Source organism: Solanum verrucosum, unplaced genomic scaffold, assembly GCF_900185275.1.
Source record: "Solanum verrucosum unplaced genomic scaffold, falcon-dt-bn FXZP01000196.1, whole genome shotgun sequence".
Classification (NCBI taxonomy): Eukaryota; Viridiplantae; Streptophyta; class Magnoliopsida; order Solanales; family Solanaceae; genus Solanum; species Solanum verrucosum.
Window position 1 is genome coordinate 2313251 of NW_026020420.1, and position 21540 is coordinate 2334790.

Sequence of the window (21540 nt, forward strand, 5' to 3'; positions counted from 1 at the left end):
GTTCAAGACAAAATGATTTTTTTTTCATACACCTTGTTTGGATGGTTATTACTCGATGTGTTGTATTGTATTATTAATTTAAATATAATGTCTGTTTTGATTGTTACTTAAATTCTATTGTATCGTATAATTTAAATTCATCGTTAGGTAACGATGAAAGACCTCATTTTATGTAATGACCGATTTGGTGTTATCATGTTATTACCTTAATATTTTCTCCTCGTTTTGCCTTTATTTATTACTCCCTACACTTTTAATTGTCATGTTGCACTTTTTGAAAGTCAATTTGACTAGTTTTCAAAGTTAAATTAGATTATAATAAATTGATATTTTAAACAAAAAATTAGATATTCAAAAACTATACGGAAAGTACTATAAATTGCAAGTTTTTGCATATCAATATGAAAAAAAATACTTCGTAAAATGTTGGTCAAAGTTCTTATTGTTTGACTCTAAAAATGGTAACTATGACAATTAAAAGTGGATGGAGGGAGTATTCAATAATCATATTTTCTCTTTTATCCTACCTTTTTATAGTAAGCTCTACCCCGTATCCTACTTTTCCTGTAGGTTTATCATTCAAATTATGAATGTGTGATACTATGTAACGATGAAGAACGATACAATCTATTTAAACAATGTATTCATTAAAATAATACAATACGATACAATAAACACAACACAATACAAAATAATACTGATATATGATGAAATAATTATCGTTCTTAAAAACTGCAAATACCTTAATTATTAATTATGGGTATTGATGTTATGATTGTTCAAGAAAATCACTACAGCAATATATAATTTCGGCAACTTACATATGATATTAAAAGAATCTTACTTTGCTCTAATTAATAAATTCTAAAATTGGAAAATTGAGTAGCATCTTGATTGAATTTATGGCAACAAAATATTCGTTTAGTAATATGATTTATCTCCTTTATGGACCCATATATCCTGGAAAGGCCTTTAATTATGTCTACCACTTTAATCTGATTCAACAAAAAATATATTTATTTTGAATATATACGAATCAAATCATGTTTAATTTGTTCCAGATACATTATATACAAGTGTGATTAGTTTGTATGTATGAATTATGATACATGACTCTCGTCTCTCTTGCTTGCCTTTCTCTCTCCGCTCTCTCCCTATCTACATTTCAGAATGTATCTGAGTTTCACAATTATGTATCTCTGAGAATATATGTATATGGCCACTTCCTATATGTCTATTTGATAATTTTAGAGGTGAAATCATAATTTAAGTGATGTTATTAAGTAAGCCATTTTTGTTTAAGCTTGAGTATAAATGAGTTTTTGCTATCTTTACTGTTTATATCGCTCTATTTAAGCTCATCTTTGTTTAATATTATATAAAATAAGTTAGGCCCGGTATGTTCTGAGTTTCATCATGTCATGTCAGCCCCTACTAAGTACTAACTCCTACGGTATACAAAGTTGGATCTAGGATTTCAATTTGATGAATTCGACTGTTAAGATTCTTAGAACTGAACTCATTATATGGGCTCGGAACTAAGGCCCCACTGACCACTATGCATGTTTGGTGTTTTTCACGTAAAAATTTATACTCCGTGTCAAAACATAGCAGTATATGAAATGCCAAAATTTTAGAAGAAAGCTTGCCTGGTGCAAACTCAAATTTACTGCAGAATCACATTTTCAGTAGAATAATCAGACATAACATGGTGATCCAACCATTCTAACAAAAGAAGCAATGGCGGAGTCAAAATTTTCGTTAAGAGAGTTCAACATAAAGAAGTAAACACACGAAGAAGCCAATGTGATTCAACATTTGCTATATATACATAATGTGGCTCCGCTCCGTAAGGAAGTAGGTAGGGAAATGACAACTATAATGAACTCAGCAAAACCAGAATAAAAGTTCAGAATGATACATTTGAAGAAAAACAGAATGTTGAATCTGACTTAAGAACAATGAAGAAGTTTTTCGAGAATGATTACACGATGGTACTGAAATATTCGAAAAGAATGAAGAAACTGAGAATAACCAACATGTACAACTTGTAACATAACAGCAACATATTCACAACTCAACGAAGCAACAAAAACGCTTTCACAGATCGAAAAAAAGGCCTATAAATAGATAAATAAATACAGAAAAAAGACAACTTCAGTAAGTTCATAATTAACCTTCAACGCTGACTTCAGCTTGCACGACTATTGGATTTGATGGACGTGCCACATTGTCTTCTCCACAATTCATTTCAGACTCAGGTTGGATTTCGTTTTGTTCTGTTTTCTCATCTGAAACCTTTGCTGCTTCAGCAAGTCTTGATTTTGTTTCAGCAGGTTTCGTTTTAGTGATCGAGGTTTTTGGAGATTGAGCAGTTGTCTGTGAAGTCTTAACTGGCTTCCCTTTTGATGCAACGTTATCATTATTGGCTACGGGTGACTTACGTTGTTCCTTGATCACTCTTGGACTGAAACATGACCCTCCACTTTCGGAGCTATTAGTCATAGATGTGGAGTTCTTAGTTCTTCCAAGCTTAGGAGATATGGCGCGTGTTGTTGGTATCTGCACATTTTAGCAAAAACTTAAGCATATAACGCGAAAATACCTAGTGAATGATTCACACAAATTAGAGCTAACAAGAAAGGGAACATGAATTGCATAAGACGGAAGTGGCCTAAGAACGAACAAGGGAGTCAATTGAAAGTTAACAAGGGATGAAAACCAAAACAACAGAAGCTAATTTAGGAACACGAAATGTCTTTGCAGCCTTCTTTTACGAGATTCATTCAAGCGCCTTGATAAGATAATCAAAATTTTACCTTCTTCAGTTCAACTTTAGGAGGGGGCTCCTTGTAGAAGCAAGGCATCGGTGCAGCTTTAAATGTCAAGCTCTTCCTAAACTGCTTTACCTCTGCCTCTTGGTTTTCCTGAATCAAATCCCGAAACCACAAAGAAAAGGGCTTAGTTTAGAATAATTCTTACAAACTATGTCGCTCAAACTCTTCAAAAATATCGACAAGTATGACAACATTTTTGGAGAGTCCAAGCAACATAGCTTACAAAACAGCAATGAAAAAACAGTATTGTTTGAACTAACCTTAGATTTTGCTAGCAAGTTACTCTTTTCCTCTTCTCGGGCCTGTATCCTCTCTTCCACCTTTGCCAAGAACTGATGAATAGGGAAACTGAGCTGTAATTTTTGCACTATGCTAATACGTACACGATGGTCATAGTAACCAAAGGTTAGAGTACAAACCTCCTTTCGCTTTTCAGCACGTTCTTCCAATCTGAAGGAAAATCCAGCACTGGTACGAGTTGCATTGCTGATTATAAAAATAAAAGAAGTTATAACATTGGACTAATTGTGGACCATGATGAAACCTGACCAATGGAAACAAAAAAGTAACAACAAGTCAATAACTCAGCATAGGATAAGAGCAGTACGAGGAAGTAGCAGAACGAGCATCATCATCGTCTTTAAGAGGTGATGTAGCTTTAGTAGGTGTTATCTTTTCATCGGTTAATCTGCAAACACAAACATTTAGCATACCTATCAGAACAATCATTGGCCACGAAACATAATACAATAAGTTCTAAATAAGAAGTCCAATTTTATGAACAAATGCAAGCAGCAAATTTCACTTACCCTTCAGAAGTAGCTTTCTTGGCAATTTTACCGGCTGAAGAAGACTTCCCAGACTAAATACAGAAACAGCAAAGGAAATTTGTGAGATATTGCATCCATAAAACTCAAAGAAGGAAAAGGCAAAAGATCACGAGTGACTAAGTTTACCAGCGATTGACGAAGGTTTGGGATAGATCCTGTAGTTGTCCTTCTGCTTGTTGTAGCACTTCCATTTGGACTTGAACTCTTCACAACTCCAGCAGATGTACTCTTAGTAGCCGGATTTAAACGAGAAGCTGACGAGACTGTTCCATTCGAATGTGAAACCTCATGTGTCACCCCATTTGGTATCCAAGGTTTAAAATCCGATTTCTTTGTACAAGCATCGATGCTCTTCCTTGTCATGTCTGCATTGGCACCTCTTGTAGGGAATGAAAGACTTTTCGCCATACTTCCCTTTTTCGAACGAGTCAATGCAGACGTGCCTGTTGAATTTGCTTGATCCTTAGCCATTTTGTTGTTCTTTTTAGTACCACCAACTGATACCTTATGTTGATTCGATGCTTTACTTTTCGGAACATCCTCAACAGACAATTCATCTTTGGCTACAGATGAATTTGGCGTCTCATCCGCCTTCTCATTAATGTTCTTTAAATCCACATTTTCTTCCTCAGCCACAACAATCTTTTCCACCTCTACTGGAACCCCATTTTCAGACTCCATATACCAACAATATCTAAAACCAAAACAATCGATAAATACTCAAAAAAAATTGTATCAATCAACAATTTGGAAGCTATATTGCTCGGACTCTCCAAAATTGCTGCTTATAAAGGATCTGACACACAACTGACATTTTTGAAGAATTCGAGCAACATAAGATCAGAAGACAAATCATACAAGCCTAAAATCCAATTATAAAAGGAAACTTCACAAATTGAATTCACTTTCTTTCAAAAAAATCAAATCTTTAAAGAAACAACAAAAAAAAAACATAAATGAAGGGAAAGAGAAAGAACCCCAAAATTCAATTTTCAAATTCCAACAACAACAACATACCCAACGTAATCTCACAAGTGGGGTCGGAGGAGGTTAGGACGTAGAGAGACTGTTTCTGACAGACCCCGAATCAAAAGAAGCCTCAAATTCCAAAACCAACAATTCAGTTTTCAGTTCTTGATCTAAATCAAACAGAATTTCTGACAGTAAGACCATATACACTACTGCTTCATGATATAATTCATACTAAACAATACCATATAAGTAAGTAAACAACATCCTACTTCACAAGGGTCGGATCCAAGATTTAAACTTTATGAGTTCGAGATTCTAATTTAGTTATAACAAGGTCGGATCCAAGATTTGAACTTTATGACTTCAAAGTTCTAATTTAGTTAGAACAAAAATTACAGAGTTTGAACCAAAGTTACTAGAACGAACAAACCTATAACTAATGCACTATGTCTACCTCTTGCAACTTCATGTTAACATAATCAAAAGATTCAAAACCAACCCCTTTCAAATTAAAAAAAAGAAGATCCAACACACTTCAATACAAATTTTTTTTTAACAAAGATTGAATATTACTAGACTAGTACTATTTTGAAAATCTAACATGGCATAATATTTCAAGAAAATGAAAAGGGTACCTTTTTTTTTTTCTTTTCTTGTCTTGGAGATGATTGGTGGCAAATTATATGTCTCTCTGGAATTCAAAATGATAATACTATGGAATGACAAAAAACTGTGTTAGAAATACTGGAAACAGAGAGGAGAGAGAGGGGATGGAATTATGGATTTCACTCTACTTGGTAAAAATTAGTAAATGACCAAAATGCCCTTCTTCCTCTTTTTTTTATTTTTATTTTTAATGAGAAAAAATATTATTATTCCTTCCATCTTCGTCTATTTGACTGGACACAAAATTTTAAAATGTAATTTTTTTCTTGTTTGTGGTAAATTTAATTATTATTATAATATTAACATAAGATTATAGTAAAAATTGATAAACTTTAAATTCTGAATCTTGATCTAGATAGTGAAAATTCATTTATTTAGCATTTGTAACTTTTATTATTTCCATAAATGGATTACATATTGTTATACATTTCAATAATTTTGTCCCAAAAGATATATAGCATGTGGAGAACACGTCGTTTGGTGATAATTTACAAGCTTAATATTAAAATATGAACATCAACAACTTTAAAATAACAAAAAAGAATTATTTGCTTGATGAATATTCTTTGGTTTGATACTTAAAAAGGACAATAGACAAGTTGTTAGTAATTCTATCATTTTGTTCATTTGTTAGACATGGTCAATAGGCCATTCCAATTATTTTATATTAATTACCTAGTTAAAAATATATATAAAAAATTGCATCACAAAAAAAAAACAGTCTGATGCGCGACTAAGAAAACAAATGTACCATATCAAGGGTCTATTGTACATAATATTAACTTGTATTTCTATAAGATGTTATCGCAGCTCAAACACGTGACCTCCTGATCACATAACAATAATTTTATCAATTACGTCAAGAATTTGTACCATAATAGAAAATAATTAAATGGTGTCCATGGTTGTTATTTATTTATTGCTAATTTAATAACATGCATTAAACAAGCAAGATTAATTTTAATTAACTTGAAAAAAGAATTCTTCTTTTTTTTTTGGCAGTTGCATTAGAAAATTTCCATTAGAAACAAAAAGTTAAAGCCTGTCTAAGACAACCTAATCTGCTAAAAAAAAGATTTAAGGAAATGCACTTTTCTTTTTTGTTTGACACAAATTGAGCAAAAAAATGGTGTACTATTTACATTATTGAAATCAATAATTTGTCTTCTTGGAATTTCATAATACTCAATTATGACAAATTTGGACCAGATTCATAAGTTAAATGGCCCATATTTTTCTTTTTGATTTTTTATTAGATATAATGAAAACATGTAACAATTTAAACGGTCTTAATTGTTAATATATAGGGATAAAGGTCTGAAAAATACCCCAATTTTAGTCGGATTTGTCCTTGCGATACTAAACTTTCATGAGGACCTATTACCTCCCTAGACTATTTAATACCGTTTTACCCCCTGAACTATTTAATAGTGTATTTTAAAGGTATATATGTGCCCACGTGGACACATTACTATTTATAATTTTGCATTCTTTTTTATGTCCACGTGGGTAAATATATATGTTTAAAATACGGTACTAAACAGTCTAGGGAGGTAATAAATTCTCATGAAAGTTTAGTATCGCAACAACAAATTCAACCAAAATTGGGATATTTTTCAAACCTTTATCCCTAATATATATATACAAGGTATAGGTTGTTCGATTAGTTGGATTGTCTAATTAATTAATTGTTTTAATAACTTTTAAGATGTATTTGATGTCTTTGTCTAATAAAATTGTAACTTTATATAAATATTAGTTGAACATGCATGCCAACCTTATTACATGTTTGGCACATCTTTTATGATCTTTTAGGTTATTTTTTTTAATTCTTAATCATATATCTCAACATTTACCTTTCAAATCTCGAAAATATGATTTACTCTTGCATTAAGATTTTGTGACAATATATACTTCAAATTAATTAAATCCCATATTTTCTTAGTTAAGATAATTAATTAGTAGTACCATCCAATTAATAATGGTGTTGTCTCTTATTTTTCAATATGTATTATTATTTGCTTATTATACTTTCCTTACAATTCTGCTATAAAAATAATTATTTCGAGCCAAGGGACTTATAACCTCTACCAAAAAGATAGGATAAAATGTGCACATTCTATCCTTTCTCAATTTTACCGATAGAATTACACCGGAGTGAATATATTATTATACTTATAATTATGATAATTAGAATTTTATTTTAGTATCTTTAAAAATTATTCAAAAAATAACGCATTCCTTTTTATGAGAAAGAGTACAATAGTAATAACATTATATTCAGTGATTTCATAAGTGAAATTTGAGAAGGATAATATAAGTTAACAATCCTACATGAGATATTGAGGAGTCGTTTGGTTTGAATTCAAGTTATGATGAGATTAGTTATGATGTAATAATTTATGCTAAAATTATTTTTTATTGAGTGTTTGATTTGTTGTATTAAAAATAATAAATCTTAAGAACAATATATAAGTTTACAAAAATACCCTTCATGAATGTGAAAAGTAATGTACAAAAAGTGTTTAAAGGTATATTTTAGTCATTTTATCCCGGGATTACTATACCACCCAAGGGAAGGGATAACTTATTCCGATACTGATTATTAATCTCGGGATAAGTTATCCCAGACTTGCCAACCAAACAACAAATTAAGTGGCACTATAATTTAATCTCAGGACTATTTGAAGTTATCCTTCACACCAAACGACTCCTGAGAATATTATTTCGATTAACCCTCGACTCGAGATTAAAAAAAAATGAAGGAGGGTATTTATGTCAAAAGAAGTAAAAATCCAATGATTGTAAAAGTGGAAAAAACCTGCGGAAAGGGAACTGTAGTAGAACGTGGGGAGTTTCATGTATTATGAAACACTACGACAAGGGGCTGTCGCAGACGTGGCATGACACACCAACGTGCCTGGGTCCCACTTTTTACACCATATTTTGGGACCCACACATAACCATGACAAAATCTTATAAATTTAAGGGAAAAAAGACAAAAATACCCCCAAACTATCGTAAATGGTATGCAGATATCATTCGTCATACTTTTGGGACATTGGTGCCCTTATTGTCCAAAAACTTGAGCATATATGTCTTTCAGTCTAACGGAAGACTAAATAGGGACACGTGTCACAATCTTATCCGTCGATTATTTAATAAATGTCGGGTATGTGGATAAGATTATGATATGTCTATGTCCATTAGTATAAAAGGTATATATGCTCTAGTTTTTAGACGGCAAGGGCACTAATATTTCAAAAATATGACGGAGGAGATCTACATACAATTTATGATAGTTTGGGATATATTTGTCCTTTTCCCCTCAATTTAATAGTATATTTATGGAAGTAAAAATTAACATTCATTGTATTTTTGCTATCAATGTTAGAGTTTAGTTATTTTTAACAAAATTAAATATGAGATGATTTGTTATTTGTAAGAAAGTGAATGAATCCAAAATATAACAACAAATAATACTTTGCATCTATTGAGTTCCATTGAGTTTTAAGTGGTAAATTGATAAAATTGTGAGTAGAAGAGAATAATTTATAATCCGAGTCAAATATACAAGTTATATCTATAAAAAGATTTAAAAGTTTGTTTATAAATATACAGAAAATAATGTTTTTATCTTAATATATCGTATGATTTTTCAACGAATATGATTTAATTAAACATCCACACCTCGATAGAGCATCAAATGTATCAATTTGGACTGCATCCACATGATAATTTCTCTTAATTATGATAAGACTTCCAAATGACAACTAAGACTATTGATTTTGAATTGGTATTTTACCTAATATTGATTTCCCAAGTCTTTTTCTTCTAATTATTTTTTTCTTTCACACCAGAAATGAAAGCTCCTACTAAGAAAATAATCCAAAAATTAAGAGATAATGATCAAAACACGTCTAAACTATCATATTTTTGCGAGTAACTACCTTAACTATTAGTTGTTTATTTTTTCCTTTCTGAACTATCACCATTCAGTTTCAAAACGTGAAACTTGCAAAAAGTAATAATTCATGAATTATTTTTTTATTATTATCTCAAATTATTTAGGATAATGACTCTTGAATTAGTTGAGATGGACCCAACTTTATCATCATAATCTCTCTTAATTTATAACCCCACTCGGATGTGCATTATCTCCTCAATTAGTTTAATTTGTAGTACTATTTTTTTGGTACAACTCAAAATTATGTATTTATATATTATAGGGGCCAATGGCTATTTATTGAAAAACATGTTTATCTAATATAATGTAATATTATTTTCGATCGTTTTAATTAGTTTAAATATCAAACTCACAAACCCATATGGGGTAGTTGAAGTTGAATCATGGGATAATCAAATTAGTATAACGATAATTAAACCACTTTTTTCATTTTATTAGTGATGCTATTTTTATTATTTATATCATTATACAAAGAAAAGCAACAAAATGTAGCACCAAACAAGTACTTAATTAAAACACTGGAAACTAAGGTTCGTTCTAGTGATGGAGGACCTCCATTATCAATCAGTAGATTGGAGATTCGAGTTAATGACAAGGGTAAATGAAAATACTATTGATTTTCCTGAGTAGGATTGAGAGAAAAAGATCGAGAAAATACTAAAAACTACAGTTCGCTCTAGTGGTAGAGGACCTCCACAATTATCGAATGAGTTTGAGATTCGAATCAATATTGAGGGTAGGTGAGAGTACTATTAGTCTTCCTTAGTAGGGATGAGAGAAAAAGATCGAGAAAATACTAGAAACTAAGATTCATTCTACCACTATCAACCTCGTAAGTAAGTAAAAAAATTAAACATTGTCAAAGATTAATGAGAATATTGTTGATCTTCTCAATAAAGTTGGGAGAAAAAATCGAGAAAACACTAGAGACTAAGGTTCATGCTAGTGGTAGAGGACCTCCACTATCAAAAGTAAATCAGAGATCCAAATCAGTATCGAAGATAAGTGAGAATACTGTTGATCTTTCTGAATAAGGTTGGGAAAAAGATTGTGAACACACTATATGCTTAATAGAGAAACAAACAAATAAACCCCATCTTTTGATGGAATTTAAACCTCAAAATCACCATCAAACAGTAAGTTATTATAATAATTTGTGCTTCATAATATGTTGCACTATGTTTTTCTAGATATTTGTAACTCACTTTGGTACAATGAACAAAGTTTATGGCAATAACTAATCTCCTAGTAAAACACACTTCATAATACACACACAAAACAAACCTACTATGTGTGGAAGTTAATCTGTGCTCAAATAAGCATTACCTTATTTATCTTGAAATATTTTACAAAGAGTGCATCCTATTTTCTAGAATATATATTAAACTGATAAGCTAATTATACAACTTGGGAGTTAAAAATTAATAAGAGCTGGCATTTTCTCTGTGTTTTGACCCTACTATACACTTCTGTACATTTCAAAAATCATGGTGTGACAGCAAAAAATCATGGGAGGTTGATGAAGGAGAGAAACTAAAAACAGAAAATGGGAATAAGCAAGAAGGTACAAATATCTTTCTATGTCAGCAAACCTTTGTTGCATCTCGAAATCCGATGCTGAAATTATTGGGCAAGCGTCTGTTACCGAAATTTGCATTTCCTTTTTGCATCATCGCCACAAACTCGCTATAATCTATCCGTCCATCCTGAGAATATATGAACAGATACTTGAACAAGATGCAGCGATTAAGAAAGAATGAAAAACTAACGTTCTAAAAGACACGGACCATTGCAAAAGATTCTAATTGTTTTTGTTCTATACGATACAACAACAATAACATATCCAGTGGAGTCTGGGGAGAGTAAAGTGTACGCAGGCCTTAACCCTACCTTACGAAGGGAGAGAGGCTGTATCCGAAAGACCACCAACTCAGGTAACGCAAATCAATACTCTCATGTACATGTTTGAATATTATATTCATGATATGACAACAAAAAATGTTTCCTCAATATCTGTCTCATGTGGTTGTGTCGGACACTAAAGTCGTGTTGATATCAATGTTATATGGTCTACCATTATGTTCATGCATTACTAAGTATATTTGGAAAAAAGAAATGCCAGTAGAACTACATACGTTGTCTTGATCAACTTCTTGAATGATTTCTTCCAAGCGGACATCCTTCATGCCAAAGTCCTCACAAGCCTTTTGAAGTTCATCTGCAGTAATATACCCGCTCCCATCTTTGTCAAAATATGAAAAAGCAGCAGAGAGATAATCTTCCTTCTCAGCTTTGTTGACGTGAAGCATTGCAGCTATGAATTCCCCATAGTCAATGGTACCACTGTTGTCAACGTCAGCCTGCAAATTTTTTGGGAGAAAATTTGAAGTTAGACAAAAAGAAAGAAGTATAAAATTATCTAAAGAAGAAAGTCTTCACACAAACACACATAGCGCTTGCTTAGAAACACACTTAGACAGAGCATAGCTTAGCTGCTCATAACGAGAGCATAATTTCTAAAGGACAAACAGGTCCAAAGATTTATGCTTCGATCTCAAAGCATGAAGGCTTTCTTTTTAGGTGACAATCAAAAAGTGATGCTAATAAGGAGTACTATGTACTCAATAGCACAACGGAATAACCAAATGCTGTAACCGTAACCTTTTCAAGCTGTGAGTTAGATTTCTTCGGTGCTCCAAACAAGCAAATGGGAACAGAAAATTGACTGCACGGGGGAACTTGGTGTACTTTGATGTAACTAACAAGCAATAGCAATTTCATGGAGAGGTACACTTAATAGTTGATATAAAAATCAATAATTACAGTTACACAAGAATAACCTGTTACAAAACTGCGAGATACTAAAGGACTTCGCTACTGATATATTTCGTTGAAATAAAATTTGGAAAGGAGTTGGAAAAGAAGGTGAATGGCACAACAATTCTGTCTTGGTTGGTGATCTAAAGCTTGTCTGATGGCACCTTCTGCACTTAGTTTATTAGGACAACATTTTCCGCTACAAGTAAAATGAAATGCCCATTTTTCCTATAAAGGCCTTCTTTGTACCATAGCTAGACAAAAATGCCTTTATAGAGAGACAAACATCACACTTTTTCCAAACTTGACCTCATTTAACAGTATCGAATCATGAGAGACAGATACATACAGTTGTTAAAAGGGTATTCTACAGACATATAGAGAAAGTTCAGAAGTTATTAGAACGAATATACAAGAAAAAAGATAAAGAATTTAAACAATGCACAGTGAGTTCTCAAAGACATTTCTGATTCCCATCTTTACGATCCTCACATACATAGAAAAGAAAGCAGACAGAGAACGGATGTATATCAGCCTAAATTGATGATCTTCATGGTTATATGGAAACCTTGTCATTGAGTAGAGTTCCTAATATCTTTGATCGGAAACATGACATTTAATACAGAATAGTTATGGAAGACTACAAGTCTAAAACTTACCGCCTTCATCAAGTCTCGTATCTCTGTCTCACTAAGATCAGCCCCAAATTGCTTAAGTCCAACCTTCAGTTCATCTAAAGTAATATGTCCACTGTCATCTGTGTCAATCATTTTGAACATCTCTTTCAAGCCTGCAATTTCCTCTTCAGAAAGACTCTCTGCAATAACCTGTAAGAAATAAATAATATATGATTAGAAGAAACAAGAGACCTGTTGAATCTTCAACTAAATTAACTTTTCATGCAGGTGTGGGGAGCTATAGAATTTAACTGCAACTTTAAGTTTCAAAAATGGCTTTGAGTGTGGGTGGACAAACACTTTTTAGCGGTAAATCTCATTGAGACTATATTAGTTTACAAGTAACTTACCATGAGAGCCATTTTCTTAAGCTTGTTCATGGCAGAAAACTGAGTTAAGCGACTCAACACTGCAGAATCAAGAGGCTTATCCGGAGCCACACCATCAATCTTCACCCAAGGATGGCCTGCATAAGGGAAAATAAGAACGATAAGCGGAATTTAGAAAGTTCAATGACAACATGTTGTGGAACTAAAAATGCAAATGTGGACAAATATAGACAATCTAATTTGAGAAGACGTAGAACCAAAACCATCTCCACAGACAGACGGCCTTTTCTCTGAATTGATTTAAAAAGAGTATTGTTTCCCTTCACCTGCTTTCAAGACATACTTGCAGAAGATGAACAGATAGCATAACTATAGTTTCCGATTCCACACCACACACATATACATTGCCCTGATTTTGTTATTCTTTTAGACAAATATGTTTGAAATTCTAGTTGAAGTAAACTGACATTATATCTGAGGACTCAAATCGGCCAAAGAAATTCTAAAACGACATTAAGCGTTCACTATGTTCTCTCTGCTGCTAGGCAAAATGGTGTTCACAGCATCTCTGAGAATAATATATGATAAGCTGGATTTTAAATACAAACTTGAAATTCAATGGCTACTCACATAGAACTTCATGTGCAGTAAGTCGTTGCCTCGGGTCCCTAACAAGCATTCTCTTCACCAGATCTTTCGCATCTCCAGAGATGTTAGGCCAAGGATCTGATGTGAAGTCAATATTGGCACGTAAAACCTCGTCAAATATTTCCTGCTCACTTTCTATCCAAAAAATGGATGAAGAAAACATGAGAAGCTGTTTTTGGTACTTCACATAACCAGGAAACCATGGTAAAACTACAATAACTTGAAAAGTTCAACTTACCACCCCAAAATGGAGGTACACCAGTGAGAAGAATGTAAATTATTACACCTGCACTCCAGATATCAGCTTCTTGACCATAACGCTTTTGTAGAACTTCTGGAGCAACATAATAAGGACTTCCAACAATATCAGAGAATATTTGCCCTGTGGTTAGGAACGTAACCCATTCAGCTAGGCAATTTTTAAAACCAAAAGTACATCAACAAAGAAGACTGATGCATGCTTTTAAGCATATCTTATCAAGAGAGTTAGAATTTTACATAGAACAACTTATGTTAAGGATATTTACCATATATGATGGTGAACAACAAATCAATAACAATAATAACCCTTCTACTTGATAGAACTTTTATGAAATTGGAAGCAGCATCCACTGCCGACCTAAGAGTAATGAACAGGAGCGAGTTCTCAATATAAACTAGCAGATACTGATATGCAATGCTATAGACTTCGCAAATCAGAAAGTTTGGAGCTTTCAAGGCTTTGGACATGGACTTTGGTCTATCCATATCAACTGGACTGCTTCTACTTCTTTTGAAAAAGTAAATAAAAATGTAAATGTCTAAATGTTTGGACCAACAAATTAAACATAGGAACTGGTTTCATGAATTCCTGATGAGTGGGATTCCCTGTACAAAGGCAACTGCAGCAGAAGAGAAACTCTAAAACGAATTCCTTGTAGGTGAAGCTGTTTTAAAACAACCGTCAGAAAATGATTTTTTTTCTTATGCATTAAAACACTAAAACTAATGCAAAGAAATAGGGAAACATGAGAAACCGAAAATATCTAGTAAGTAAATGGAGAATTTCGAAGAAAATGGGAAAAATACCTGGCTTGAAAAACATTGATAGCCCGAAATCTATAATCTTTAGAGGTGAATCCTCTTTCTCGTTGACAAAGAGAAAATTCTCAGGCTTAAGGTCCAAGTGCAACACTCCTAGAGCATGGCAGGCTTCTACTACACCAACTATTGTCCTTGCAAGCTCAGCCGCTTGTCTCTCCGTGTAATGTCCCTGCTTAACAATCCTATCAAAGAGCTCGCCTCCTGAACATAGTTCCATCACAACATGAACCGCAACACCATCCTCGTACGCCGCTTTTATTGAAATGACATTAGGATTTCCAGATAAGTGATGCATTATCTGGATTTCTCTCCTTACATCTTCCACATCTTCAGGTGTCAATAATTTCCTTTTTGCTATCGACTTACATGCATACTTTTCCCCTGTTGCTTTTTCAACGCAAAGAAATGTTGTCCCAAATTGGCCATGTCCAAGTTTATCTCCCAAATCATAATGCTCCTTCAGAAGACCAGTTTTTGTTTTCAACACAGACTCAACCTGGAGTCCTGCACTAAGCATTCTCTTGACATGTGGCTTCTTCGGTTTTGCAGACTCTTTCGGTTTCGCCTTTTGATGGATTGTATTGTCAGACTTTTCAGGTTGTATTGCTTCATTCGGCTTCAAATCAACTGATATATTCTCCTGTTTAACTACCTGAGTGTCTTTCTTGTGTTCCTGATCGGGCTTTTCCCTGTCTATCATCACCATTTCTGGGGGTTTATTCTGAATGGAGTTCTCACGTTCAGGTTGTTTGTCTGTAGAATGTTCTATACCCTTTGGTTTTTTCTTATTAGTAATCATATCCGGTGATCGAGATCGCCAAAAGAACAAGTTGAAGAACCCACCCTTTGTAAACTTAGAATGAACACAATTATTTCCCATTTATTACTACGCTCCTCTCCACCAATATCTGTTACTACTATACACATTTGTACTCAATTATCAATCCCAATTTAACCCCTCAAACTGGGTTGAAAATTCGAAACATCTGAAGTAGTAAACGCAAACCATTCCGCTCCAGATAATAGCTGTAATTCCAAAACCAGCTGCAGATAACACCTGTAATTCAAAATCAGCATTCTTCTAAATAATGTAGAGACAAAAACTTTGACCTAGTAAATTTCCAAGTCATAACAACAACGGCAACAACAACATAAGCAGTATAGTCCCACAAAGTGAGGCCTGTGGAAGGTAAAGTGTACACAGACCTTACCCCTACCTTGTGGTCGTGGAGGTAGAGAGGTTGTTTCCACAGACCCTTGCAACAAATTTCCAACTCATACAAATAATACCTCTAAAAAGTTTCTAATCAGCTAGAAAAACTTACTCCTTACACAATCAAAAAATCATCCAACAACAACTACGCCTAAATCCCAAACTAGCTCATATAGGCTAATTAAACAAAAACCCATGATTAAAAACCCATAATTTACCTAAAAAACAGAGAAAAAACTTACAAGGACAAAATTCACCTCAACTTCGGAAGGGTTTCCAGGTGAAATTAAGAATAACCAATACGTGAAAGTGAATATATTTTGGAATATAATATGAAATTCTCATACCCAAATGAGAATTAACAAGAAAAATTATCGAGGAACAAAATGAGATAAGGGCCAACGAAGAAGAATGTTAATTAATAATAATTGTATGTGAAAACAGAAAAGAATATTGGCTAATTTTGTGGTTAAATTTCATTAATCTGTGTATAAATTCTTTGGAGATGAAGCTTTTTGGGATTAGGGTTTTTGGGGAATTGAAATTTTTCTTCAAAATTTTTAGGAGAGAAAGAAAGCGGAAGGCCAGGGACAGAGGAAGGAACGGCGAAAAGTGACAGGTTTTTCAGTTACAATGTTTGGCGGAAAAAAAAATTAACAAGTAGTTAGGGGAACAATATTAATAAGGGAAAGTTATTCTTGTTACAATATTTCCCTTCAATTTCTTTATAATTACAAAACATTTCCAAGAAAAAAAAAATACTATTATCAATTCTGGACATAAATTCCACTAGTTTAAAGCTTAATTACGTGCCTTCTTTTTGTTTTTGGAATTGCATTTCATATCACATTTACCTCGACAATACATGTATATGATACACTCAGATACATGTATCTCAGATATATGAAGATTAAGTAAGGTGTAATTTGTTCCAAATATAATGTATCCAAACGCGATTCGGATGTATTTGAGATATACTAGCTCTCTCCTCTCTTCTCTTCATATGTATACACTAACTCTCTCGTCTCTCCTATTCTGTTCGCCTCTCTTCCTGTGTATTTGAATTGAAATATGAAAGATGTATTTTAGAATGTGTCTGACTTGAAATTTGAAAGAGTGGTGTATCTAGCTGAAAATCTAGTATGAAATTATAATATTGGTAAGACAATATGTAACTATTTCATACTATAGAGTAAATTAATATATATCAAGATCATTTGTGTAATTAGATAATTTTTCCTTTCTAAGCTCTTATCTTCTTCATTTAAGCTCTAATTTTGTCAACTTTCTCTCCTTCTCCCTTATCAAACACACCCAAAGCTATAATCTCTAACGAAAGCTCTATCAACAATTAATAAAAAGCCTTGAATTTGAAAATCTAGTCTTTCGAAATTATTATTTGTTTGAATTGGATATTATTGCAAACATGTGATTGTAGTTTATAAGTCAATTTTGAGGTAGTTTAGTGAAAATTCAAATTGAAACTCGTCTAGGAAAAAGACCAATAAGTTATCATTTGTATGTCCAATGTATCAGTGGATATACACCGGACGTACAAAATACATACAATAACATAATTGTATGTTGTTTTTTTTCGTATATGAACTAGTTTTGGACAAGAGGTTCAGAACAGAAACAAAATCTAAGGCGTGCATTAACATAGTAGCAACATATTCACAACTCTATGGCAATCATAAGTGATATGCCTTGAGGATCTCCTACTTAATTGCTTCAAACATCTCTATCAAGGCCAGAAGGATCGACCTCTCCATCAGACTTGTTTGGTTTAGGAGGATGAGATTCGATGGGTATACCACGTCTCTCAGGTGAGGATGCTCGGTCATCATCAAAGACACGAGGAATGCTGAATGCACCAAAGAAGCCATTCTTTATCTCCTCAGCTGCTTCAAAGAAACGATCAAGTTCACTGAAGAAGCTTCGCTCAATATTCTCAACATCACTACGCAGCCCAGGGAAGTCAAAAGGGACACTTGACTCTATAGAATGTGAATCACTTGTCATTTGGTCCGTGACATCTTCCTCCGAGTATTCTTTATTAGACTCCACTATCTCAGAAGGCCTGACGAAAAGCAAGAAGTTAGCAACAACTCGAACAATCACACTACTAAATGCCCAGTAGTTTCATATTTAGCATCAGACCCCAACCTCCCCCAACACCAAAAAAATAAATAGCCAAAGAAGAAATGACCTTGCTCATGGCATCACAAGTTTGACTTTGATCAACAAGAAGCTATTCAGTGATGTGCGTTCCATGACAGAACGTTACTATAAGACAAAGTAACAGCCTAGCATCTTCTTATAAACTAAACAGTGTTCTTTAGATATCAGGTCAGAATTGCTTAAAACAACAAATACTCGTTTATACATCCTTCCATAGTAATTTTATTGTGTCTGATTCTATGTGGTCTTTATACGTCTGAATAAACTAAGCAGTACCTGCTTCATAATAATGAACTATCCTATTCTCCCACACACAGTATCTTTCACTCGCTAACTGTAATTTGGAATCAAAAAAGGCCATAAATAACTTAATTTATGCAGAACATGTCCTGACCAAACAGATAAGTCACTTCTTAAATCAGCCAGCTGTTATAATTCAGCGAAACGTGAACAGAGGATCAACTAATAGACCATTGACTTTGTTGGAAGGATCAAAACATTATATAAGTCATAGGTTAGGATTTCTAATAGTGGCTAGGGAAGCGATGAAATGCATCTAATGGATATTCACCTCAACAGAATCACATTCCAACTTCTTATCGTACCCCTTAGCTGTGTGTTATGTAGCAGACGTAATCAAGTAGAAATGTCTTATGTTTGAGAAAGCCTTTTCTAATCAGTCCAGGAATCCTCTATCCTATTTTTTGCTCACATAGGGATGGATTCTCCAGTCCAACAAAAGAATCAACAAAATAACACCTCATTCTCTGTGTGCTCTTTCGATTGACTACATAGAGAGAGGTAAGAGGCCATGGAGGAAGACAGCGTATTTATGGGTTCCCATGTACACCACATGACCACAAGACCTGGGTAATTATCCTGGATAAATATTTGTACTTCCAACGCAAATGCAAACTAGAAGGTACCACCAACTACCAACTCATAATGGTGCAAATAAAACAAGAAAAGACACATACTAAGTATTCCCTAATAACGTCCCAGAATAAAGACGCACAAGATTCTTTCAATGAAAACTGAATTGTAGTTCTCAGTTTATCTCAGATTCTGTCATACTTGCATTTTATAAAAGCTAACTGTTCCTTTGCAGTCATGGATTTAGCCTCTTTAATTAGAGTGAAAAATCATTAGTTCAGCACAAATATGCTGCAATCTTTAACCAATTTAAAAGGACATATAAAGCTGTATAAAATGCAAAATTCAATGAGCTTGTTCATATCTCCAAGCAAGGGCGGAGCCAGGTAGGGCCAAAGATGGACCGCTTTGTCGGAAATTACACTATTTATACATAGTTAAAATTATATTTTATATATACCATAGATGTTAATCCCCTTTGGCTTCATGAGTGTTTACTTATACATATTTCGAACCCCTTAGCAAAAATTTTGGCTCCGCCACTATCTCCGAGCAAAGAATTATGTCTTTATGAAGCTAAATGACAATTGACATAGTATCTATTTAAATAAAATAGATTAATTGTTAAATTTCAGTCACTAAGTTTAATCCAAAATTCAAAGAAAATAAATCAGCTTATATAAACAAAACCAGATCATCAGAGAGTGATTAAATAAACTCAACAACAATATTAATCCAAATAATTAAAGTTAAATGCAAGACTAATCACGATTTTGAGACTAATTTCCTCCTAAAATGAACTGGCAAAACACAATTAACAATTTTTTTTACCTCCCAATGCAATCCTTGAAAGTTTGCTCAGTCTTTTCGCACTTTCGGATGAATTTTCCTGGCTCGGTCTCTTCGGTTCGGCATCGAGTGCTCACGACCTTCCTGGTAGCGCATCGTTCACCGCCGTCACCGTCGCTGCCGGAGGATGATCTAGGGTTTGCAAAATCCTTGGCGCCAGAATGCTTAGGCTCGTCGTCGATCCACACCCAACCCATTGCTCTTCGATTTGCTTCAATTGCTTGGCCAACAATTCATGGATGTTTCTGGAAGAAGGTGAAGGAAATGAAATGAGTTATTTGTATTCATTCCATGGGCTGCCTATTAGTGGGTCGGTCCGATTTTAAAGTTTGTTGGTTCGACTTATTGGCTACGGTAAACATGTTAAATATAATAGAATCATTACAATTATTGATAGTTATCGGAATTTGAAAATTATTTAATTAAAATTTAATTAGAAATAAGATAATAATTCAAAAAAGTCAAGCACATGAATTAAAAGATTGTGTTCGGCTCAAAAGCAAGCACAAGAATCTTATAAAATAACTCAGAGTATAAGAAGATAATTAATAAAAGTATGAAACTAAAATGTAAGTCAATGACTGATATTCTACACAACCCGCTTAAAAGGTGTAAAAACCATGACTTGTACCTTACAAGATTTAACTTCAACTTTACTAAATCAATGAGCCTCGACACTTTAAGATTACAAATTTTGTACCTAAGGAACAAACTCTAATTCTTAAACTTCAAGTCATGGATTTAGATTACTACTTTTGCAATCTGATGAACTACCTTTGATTCTTAAACTTTAAATTATGAATTCAGATTATAACTTTTACAATCCTATGAACTAACTCTGATTTCTAAACTTTAAGGTATGAATTCAAATTACAACTCTTGCAATCCTAGGAACTAACTTTAATTTCTAAATTTCAATACATCAACCACTCAAGGTAAGTATTCTGAACTCTTCGAGTTATTCCAACTTGAAGACAACACTCTTAATTCAGTTTATAACTCATTGAACTAAGATTACATCAAGAGTCGATCACAAAGAAGAATGTCTAATGCATATATACACTCTCTAATAAGATTGTTATTTGATGTATTTCTTCTATGTGTTCCTTTAATCCACTAGTAGCATTTGCGAAGTCAATTTTTGAATTGCACTTTTTGCTTCGTAAGTATGCAACTATTCTGGACGATATCACCTCTATTTAAGCACAATTCTACGTAGAGTTATCCTTCATTTCAAACACCACATTGACTCAAATTCTTTTGACTTAAGAGTTCTACTTTAAGTAAGACTCCTTCAATTCAAACTACTTGCATCTTTAGACTCCTTCAAATTAAACTTATTAATTCTTTTGTATTGTAGTCGAACTCGAACTCTTCGGTTCAACACATGTACAAACTCTCTATCAATTCAAACTCTTTTGACCTAGAGTTCTACTTCAAGTGAAATTTCTTATTCAAATCAAACTCTTTGAGTTATTTTTTTATGTTAATCCAACTCTTCAATTCAACACATGTTTCTTTTCTTGAATTTATCACGAAATTATCATACAATTTCTTGATTATTGGACACTTGTCTTTATTCATTAATGATCTTGCTA

At 33.3% G+C, this 21540-nt stretch overlaps 3 protein-coding genes across 3 annotated transcripts; all 3 read right to left on the reverse strand.

The window, feature by feature from the left end:
* Positions 1 to 1905: 1905 nt before the first annotated feature.
* LOC125807137 (protein WVD2-like 4) lies at positions 1906 to 5118 on the reverse strand. Its single transcript, XM_049486909.1, has 8 exons — positions 5094 to 5118; positions 3794 to 4361; positions 3647 to 3699; positions 3445 to 3525; positions 3257 to 3323; positions 3098 to 3169; positions 2820 to 2927; positions 1906 to 2562 (listed from the first exon to the last, which is right to left on the reverse strand). The coding sequence occupies exons 2-8, from the start codon at positions 4346 to 4348 to the stop codon at positions 2173 to 2175; spliced, it is 1326 nt and encodes a 441-aa protein (XP_049342866.1). The 5' UTR covers positions 4349 to 4361; positions 5094 to 5118; the 3' UTR covers positions 1906 to 2172.
* Positions 5119 to 10625: 5507 nt separating this feature from the next.
* Positions 10626 to 15873, reverse strand: LOC125807064 (calcium-dependent protein kinase 26-like). The gene is made up of 7 exons (XM_049486823.1): positions 14812 to 15873; positions 13982 to 14125; positions 13726 to 13878; positions 13117 to 13232; positions 12749 to 12916; positions 11408 to 11632; positions 10626 to 10978 (listed from the first exon to the last, which is right to left on the reverse strand). The coding sequence occupies exons 1-7, from the start codon at positions 15704 to 15706 to the stop codon at positions 10856 to 10858; spliced, it is 1824 nt and encodes a 607-aa protein (XP_049342780.1). The 5' UTR covers positions 15707 to 15873; the 3' UTR covers positions 10626 to 10855.
* Positions 15874 to 17535: 1662 nt separating this feature from the next.
* On the reverse strand, positions 17536 to 20222 carry LOC125807122 (fra a 1-associated protein). The gene is made up of 2 exons (XM_049486892.1): positions 19925 to 20222; positions 17536 to 18119 (listed from the first exon to the last, which is right to left on the reverse strand). The coding sequence occupies exons 1-2, from the start codon at positions 20137 to 20139 to the stop codon at positions 17771 to 17773; spliced, it is 564 nt and encodes a 187-aa protein (XP_049342849.1). The 5' UTR covers positions 20140 to 20222; the 3' UTR covers positions 17536 to 17770.
* Positions 20223 to 21540: the final 1318 nt, after the last annotated feature.